The sequence below is a fragment of the Corticium candelabrum genome, chromosome 9 (genome assembly GCF_963422355.1).
Source record: "Corticium candelabrum chromosome 9, ooCorCand1.1, whole genome shotgun sequence".
Classification (NCBI taxonomy): domain Eukaryota; kingdom Metazoa; phylum Porifera; class Homoscleromorpha; order Homosclerophorida; family Plakinidae; genus Corticium; species Corticium candelabrum.
Genome location: NC_085093.1, coordinates 2,372,024 through 2,379,523, shown reverse-complemented (window position 1 = coordinate 2,379,523; position 7,500 = coordinate 2,372,024). Strand labels below are relative to the sequence as shown.

The 7,500-nt window shown below is 42.4% G+C and overlaps 2 protein-coding genes across 3 annotated transcripts in view; both read left to right on the top strand.

Annotated features, from left to right (window-relative positions):
- LOC134184094 (coiled-coil domain-containing protein 57-like) overlaps positions 1-3,773 on the top strand; it is a 9,846-nt gene extending 6,073 nt beyond the window's left edge. Inside the window, exons 9-12 of the mRNA XM_062651708.1 lie at positions 1,265-1,365; positions 1,418-1,618; positions 2,431-2,490; positions 2,545-3,773. Of these exons, the coding sequence (XP_062507692.1) occupies positions 1,265-1,365; positions 1,418-1,618; positions 2,431-2,490; positions 2,545-3,537 (1,355 nt within the window). The 3' untranslated portion in view covers positions 3,538-3,773. The remainder of the gene's footprint in view (positions 1-1,264; positions 1,366-1,417; positions 1,619-2,430; positions 2,491-2,544) is intronic.
- Positions 3,774-3,922: 149 nt separating this feature from the next.
- Positions 3,923-7,500, top strand: part of LOC134184528 (uncharacterized) — a 6,950-nt gene continuing 3,372 nt past the window's right edge. Inside the window, exons 1-10 of one of the 2 annotated variants that reach the window (XM_062652243.1) lie at positions 3,923-4,025; positions 4,098-4,127; positions 4,190-4,244; positions 5,022-5,166; positions 5,237-5,356; positions 5,487-5,548; positions 5,745-5,896; positions 5,968-6,043; positions 6,436-6,528; positions 6,671-6,698. In XM_062652243.1, coding sequence (XP_062508227.1) covers positions 3,989-4,025; positions 4,098-4,127; positions 4,190-4,244; positions 5,022-5,166; positions 5,237-5,356; positions 5,487-5,548; positions 5,745-5,896; positions 5,968-6,043; positions 6,436-6,528; positions 6,671-6,698 — 798 coding nt within the window. In that variant the 5' untranslated portion in view covers positions 3,923-3,988. The remainder of the gene's footprint in view (positions 4,026-4,097; positions 4,128-4,189; positions 4,245-5,021; positions 5,167-5,236; positions 5,357-5,486; positions 5,549-5,744; positions 5,897-5,967; positions 6,044-6,435; positions 6,529-6,670; positions 6,699-7,500) is intronic. The other variant, XM_062652244.1, reaches the window with a different exon arrangement.

Sequence of the window (7,500 nt, the reverse complement as noted above, 5' to 3'; positions counted from 1 at the left end):
TGTGTGTGTGTGTGTGTGTGTGTGTGTGTGTGTGTGTGTGTGTGTGTGTGTGTGTGTGTGCGCGTATGTTCAGTTGGTGCATTGTTGGTGTGTTATGTCCATCTGTTTGTTTGTCTATCTGTTTATTTCCTATCTATTTCAGTGTACCATTCGTCAGTTTCTTTGTTCCTTGTTTGTCCATTTGTTTCTCTATCAGTCTGTTTCGTGTTTGTCTATGTGTCTGTCTGTTTGTTCATATTTCTTTGGTTGTTTATCTGTTTGTTAGTCTGGTTATCTGTATTTTTGTGTCATTACATTCATTTGTGGGTTGTTTTGCACTGTTCTGCCCAGGAGTTTCAGACTGGTGGTCGAGTATCTGCTGCATTAAGGGGCATGATTTATTTCAGACAAGAAAGCATCAAACAGAATGTATCGCACTGTTGATGGTCTGTAATCTGAAAAAGCAGACTAAGAAAGCTGTAACTTCTGTCAACAGTCTGCCCAGTCTCACGTTTATACTATGGCAAGGGTAGATGTCTGCCATCCATTAGAGCAAGTAAACCACTAGCGTAGTGATGGTCGGAACGTGTGGAGTGATGGTCGGTGTTTGCTGAGTGATGGTCGGTGTTTGCTGAGTGATGGTCGGTGTTTGCTGAGTGATGGTCGGTGTTTGCTGAGTGATGGTCGGTGTTTGCTGAGTGATGGTCGGGCTCGACCACCTCCGACCACCGTGGGCAGAACCCTGAGTTTGTTTCTTACTTTGCACATAGTCTGTTTGTTATTATTTTATATCTTTATTTTGGTCATTTGTCTGTCTGTCTGTTTGTCTGTTTGTCTATCTGTGTGTCTGTCTGTCTGTCTGTTTGTCTGTTTGTCTGTCTTTATCTGTTTTTGTCTGTCTGTCTGTCTTTGTCTTTGTCTTTGTCTGTCTGTTTGTTTGTCTGTCTATCTGTCTGTCTGTCTGTCTGTCTCTGTCTTTGTCTGTCTGTCTGTCTGTCTTTGTCTTTGTCTGTCTGTCTGTCTTTGTCTGTCTGTCTTTTTGTTTGTCTGTCTATCTGTCTGTCCGTCTGTCTGTCTGTCTGTCTGTCTGTCTTTGTCTGTCTGTCTGTCTGTCTGTCTGTCTGTTTGCCAGTCAGTTTGTTTGTTGTTTGTTTATTTGTTTGTCTGTATAGTGATGTCCGTCAGTCTTACCATATTTGTCTGTCTGTCATCTGTCTATTGAACTTGTAGCACAAGAGACACCTTCTACTCAACATGTACTTACGAATGTCCTCTCTTATGTCAGGCGCACTTCGTGCAGAGAAACTTGAGTTGGCAGCCGAAAGCCAACGACTTCAAACAAAAGTTACTCATTTGTCAAGCATGCTCACTAAAACAGAAGAGGAGGTTGATATCAATGTGTATTTTTTATATTTCTTTAATATTTGTTGAATTACAGATTCGTGCAAAGCAAGTACTAGTTGAGCAGCTTCAATATGAGTCGGTCACTAGTACACGTAGGAGCACAGCAGAGACGGCGGAATTGAAGAGACGGGCAACTGAACTCGAGCTCTCGCTGAAGGAAGCACAACACGTGGCCGATGAGTATCACAAAAGCAGCGTGGAGAAGAATGCGGAAGTGACAGCATTGAGAAACGAGGTTGCATGTGTAATTGTTTGTCTGTCTGTCTATCTGTTTGTTTGTTTGTCTGTTTGTCTGTCTGACTGTTTGTCTGTCTGCTTGTCTGTCTGTTTGTTTGTTTGTCTGTTTGTCTGTCTGACTGTTTGTCTGTCTGTCTGTCTGTCTGCTTGTCTGTCTGCTCATTTGTCTGTTTGCCTGTTTGTCTGTCTGTCTGCCTGTTTATCTGTTTGTCTGTCTGTTTGTCTGTCTGTTTGTTTGTCTGTCTGTCTGTCTGACTGTGTGTCTGTCTGTTTGTCTGTCTGCTTGTCTGTCTGCTTGTTTGTCCGTTTGCCTGTTTGTCTGTCTGTCTGTCTGTTTATCTGTTTGTCTGTCTGTTTGTTTGTCTGTCTGTTTGTTTGTCTGTCTGTCTGTCTGTCTGTCTGTTTGTCTGTCTGCTTGTCTATCTGCTTGTTTGTCTGTTTGCCTGTTTGTCTGTCTGTCTGCCTGTTTATCTGTTTGTCTGTCTGTTTGTTTGTCTGTTTGTTTGTCTGTCTGTTTGTTTGTCTGTCTGTCTATCTGTCTGTCTGTTTGTCTGTCTGCTTGTCTATCTGCTTGTTTGTCTGTTTGCCTGTTTGTCTGTCTGTCTGCCTGTTTATCTGTTTGTCTGTCTGTTTGTTTGTCTGTTTGTATGTCTGCTTGTTTGTCTGTTTGCCTGTTGTCTATTTGTCTGTCTGCCAGTTTGTCTGTCTGTTTGTCTGTGAGCTTGTTTGTCTTTATGCTTGTTTGTCTGCCTGTCTATTTGTCTGTCTTCCTGTTTGTCTGCCTGCTCACTTACTGTTTTCCTCTAATAGGTATCAGCACTGAAACTAGACGTCGCTTCTAGAGCTGACGGAGGCATGTCTGTACAACACGTATGCTCATATTTTATTGTGTGTTTACAGATGGATTGAATGCGTTTGTTCTAGGCTGCTGTGGTTGCTGATTTAGAAGACGAGATACAACAATTGAGAAAGCAGCTTAGTAGCCGTCCTGTCAGCGCTATTGATGGATACAACTCGACGTTCAGACAGAAACTGAAGGTGGCAAGTCGTCGGATTCTAGAGCTAACTCGAGAGAGACAACAGCTCATTGATATCAGTAACACGATGAGAGCAGAGGCTCAGAAACCAAAAGACACGAGAAGTTCTGATGCTCGGTATCAACAGGCAAGCGTATCGAGAGTCAGAAGGATTAACAATAGTGACAAAACGAATGAACAGAGAGATAGGAGGGGTTTGTCTCCTGGTGGGTTTACAAGTCGGGAGGCTCATGATCGATCGCTACGGGATTTGGCTGGAAAACTGGACAATAAGTTGAATGCTGTGGAACGACTGCATTATCAACTGACAAGACAGGAACTACAACAGTCACAACGACAAGCACAGACGTCAGGAGGAGAACGAAGATACCACGGTATGCACTCCAAACACGACGTCAGTGATACGAATGATCATCTCTATGCATATGATCGACAGATGGAAAAGGAACCGGCACATGCGGACAGTGATTTGTCAGGTGGTTTTGATGTGCTACAACAGCTCTTGCTAGCGGGTGATATTCAAACACAACATGCTCAGTCAGACTTGAGCGGTTCGTTGGATGATGGACATCAGTCGTCATTACGTGGCGTTTGGGACGTTTTGGCTGAAGGAGAGCAGGCAGTTGCTGGATTTACACCAAGAAACAGCCAGACCTCAACGACTGGAGACTCGGTATCAAAGGGAGTTGTTGGTCATACATCTGGTGATGGTGAACTTGTGGTTGCTGGACATCGTGCACGGATGATGTCTCATTCTGAGACAATGTCGCACGGAATGAAACGACGAGAATTGAAGGGAAAAACTGCGGTGGTGGGTCGATCTAGAGAGACGAAGAATGTGGCAAAGCTGGTGCGCAACTACAGCAGGAGAGATCAATAATGTGTTATACATAGTGTGTGTGTTACTACGAATGCAACTTGTTGATTTCTACACTCAACTGAGTTAGAGTAATTGTCACTATTGTGACTTCTGATGATGTACTTGATGTTATAGACGTGGCTAGATGAGTAGGAAATATTTTTGTAGATTAATCATAAATTATTGATATCAACAAAACCTGGAAATGGAAATTTGATTTTGTCACTGTTGTAGAGACAAATAAAGAGACAGTCAACAGGGAATTCCGCAAACAGTAATACCAAAGCAAAGCAATGCATTTTAGAGTGTAAAGATTGTGGGAGTAAAATGACGTCATGTTAATTAACTAACACGTGACTTAATTTTCTCTTTAATATCAAAACACCGTTTAGAATCACGTGACTTCCGCTTGTTTTATTGTCTCCCTCTGGTGTCTCAAACCCGTTGGGCGCCGCTTTCAATACAACCGGGAATGAACAGCGAGTGGCGCGAACTAGAGAGTGATCCAGGTAAGCTCACAACACGAGCATCAACGCGTGAGGCGGCAAAAACTTTGAACACTCACACCCGTTCTCTTCCAGGATTGTTTACACTCTTAGTTAGAGACTTTGGTGAGTTGTACGAATGGGTAGATAGTTTTAGGCGAGCTTGTCGTCCCTTTTTGTTCGTATAGGTGTCACAGGCGTTGAAGTGGAGGAAGTTTATGATCTTGATCAACAGATTGAGGGGTGGGTGGTGTGTGCCGTGTGTGTGTGTGTGTGTGTGTGTGTGTGTGTGTGTGTGTGTGTGTGCCGTGTGTGTGGGTGTGTGCCGTGTGTGTGCGTGTGTGTTTGTCCATGTATGTCCGTGTGTGTGTGTGTGTGTGTGTGTGTGTGCCGTGTGTGTGGGTGTGTGCCGTGTGTGTGGGTGTGTGCCGTGTGTGTGCGTGTGTGTTTGTCCATGTATGTGTGTGTGTGTGTGTGTGTGTGTGTGTGTGTGTGTGTGTGTGTGTGTCGTGTGTGTGGGTGTGTGCCGTGTGTGTGTGTGTGTGCCATGTGTGTGCATGTGTGTTTGTCCATGTATGTCCGTGTGTGTGTGTGTGTGGGTGTGTGTGTGTGTGTGTGGGTGTGTGTGTGTGTGTGTGGGTGTGTGCCATGTGTGTGTGTGTGTGTGCTGTGTGTGTGGGTGTGTGCCGTGTGTGCCATGTGTGTGGGTGTGTTTGTCCATGTATGTCCGTGTGTGTGTGTGTGTGTGTGTGTGTGTGTGTGTGTGTGTGTGTCCCCGTGTGTGTATGTGGGTGTGTGTGTGCATGTGTTTGTGTGTGTGTGTGTGTGGGGTGTGTGTGTGTGTGTGTGGGTGTGTGCCATGTGTGTGTGTGTGCTGTGTGTGTGGGTGTGTGTGGGTGTGTGCCGTGTGTGCCATGTGTGTGGGTGTGTTTGTCCATGTATGTCCGTGTGTGTGTGTGTGTGTGTGTGTGTGTGTGTGTGTGTGTGTTTGCGTGACTGTTGACGTTTTGGTCTGTTCAGTCCCATCTACGGTTTCATATTCCTTGCCAACTGGACAGGAGATGGAAACAGCAGTCGACGGAAGGCCGGCAGAGACGCATCTGAAGAAACCTGGAAGTTTGTGAAGTCAGAAGAGACTGTAAATCGCATGTTCTTTGCCCATCAAGTGAGATTTTCACCTCTGCTGTTGTGAAACCTGCAAGAGTCACGTCACATCCATCGTCTCTGTGTGGCAGGTTGTTACGAATGCATGTGCTACCTACGCTCTGTTGAGTGTGCTGCTGAATTGCCCAGATATCAACCTTGGATCACTTTTGGGTAGAATTAAAGAATTTACAGAAGCATTTAATCCTGAAGTAAGTGATATGTGCAGCACAGGCAAATTGTATGCTTTGTTTACCAAATATGGTTATTGATATTAATTATTATGTTAATTTATGTTGATTTGAATGGGTTGGCTTTACTGGCTGACTGATTTGTGTACAGAGTAAGGGGTATGCTGTGGCTAATCTTCATCAGCTGAAGATCATCCACAATAAACATGCCAGGTATGTTAGACACATCTTGACATACGATGTAACTTACATATGCAATACACACATGCATGCATGCATAGTGACACACACGCACGCGTGTGCACACACACACACACACACACACACACACACACACACCACACACACACACACACACACACACACACACACACACTTGTGCCTCACGGCTTTGTCTTGTATCATTAAGACCGGTATATCCTCATCTGAACTTGCCGCGTACTCAGAAACGAAAGAGCTGTGCAAGCTACGATTGCACCGTCTTTCATTACTCCAGCTATGTGCCACTTAATGGACGCTTGATGGAACTCGATGGACTGAAAGCATACCCGGTTGATCACGGTATGTATCTCATTCTGTGGACCACACAGGACGTCTAAAAGCCAAGTAACTTGTTTCGTTGTCAACTAAAGGTCCAGTGAATGAAGGAGACGGCTGGATTTCTGTTTTCAAGAAAGTTATTTCTAAGCGTATTGGAGCTCAATCAGGGTGTGTAATATTGTCATTAATTAATTGACAATGGCTAATTAATAATTAATTAATTAATTTACAATAACTAATTAATAATTAATTAATTAATTTACAATAGGTAATTAATATCAATTAATTAATTGACAATAACTAATTAATAATTAATTAATTAATTTACAATAACTAATTAATAATAAATTAATTAATTGACAATAGGTAATTAATATCAATTAATTAATTGACAATAATTAATAATTGAAACTAACTAATTAATATTATATAATTAATTAACAATAACTAATTAATGTTAATTAATTAATTGATTATAACTAATAACCAATTAATTAATTAATTAATGGACAATAATTAATTAAGATACAGACAGTGCACATTGTAGTTGTTGTGTTCAGATCTCAAAACTCGATTCAATTCAACTTGCTGGCGGTGAGACCCGAAAAGTTGACGTCTCTGGAGACGAAGCTGTACGAGCTCCAGCAGCAGTGGTGCGCATCTGATGTGTTGTATTCGTTCAGTTGATTGACTGTGAGAAGAATTTAGGTTTTATTGTTTTTTCTTACTTTGAAATTTTTCTGGTCTTTAAAACAGTCAGTAATTAGAATTTCTATTTTGTTATTTGTTTTTTAGGAAGAAATTGACTCGTGAAATTGAGGAGGTGGGTTTGTATGGTAACAGTTAGACAAATGTTAGTTAAGTGAATCTAACAAAAATGTCATTACTTCAGTGATCTGATTATTCGTGTTGGTGTAGTATCAAATGCTTTGTGTTTTTACAACATTGATGTGTGTGTGTGTGTGTGTGTGTGTGTGTCTGTCTGTCTGTCTGTCTGTCTGTCTGTCTGTCTGTCTGTCTGTCTGTCTGTGTCTGGCTGGGGGCATTACCGTTTAACGGCAGCTCCTTATCCATTTGCCATTGTGTGTGTGTGTGTGTGTGTGTGTGTGTGTGTGTGTGTGTGTGTGTGTGTGTGTGTGTGTGTCACTGTGTGTGTGTGTGCTTTGTAAACAAAATTTGATGCATTTATGTTGCTAATCAAACTATAACATTAGCTAGGGGTCATCCGTAATTGTCTCCATTTTCACAAGCATACGAAGCATACGGAGAAATGTAGCTCAATCTAATGTGGTAATAAAGTAAGTGACTGTCTCTTGCTTTGTAGGTACACTCAAACCTCCTTAATCTGGCTGTCCGGATTCTAGAAATGTCCGGAAGATAGAGATAGCTAACGCGCGTTATAGCCTTGGAATGCCAGACCATTTAATGTAAAGTTTGGTGAACGTCATACCAGTTGTGCATACAGTATGTGTGTACTTTGTACTACAGTTACATACGTTACGTACGCATCTCCTACACATTGGCACGTGATAGTCAAGACGGCTTGAGAATTAAGTGTCTATACAGAAAGTTTCGTGCCAGAGTGCTTACCCTTGGAGTTCCAAGACATGATATGCACTGGAAAG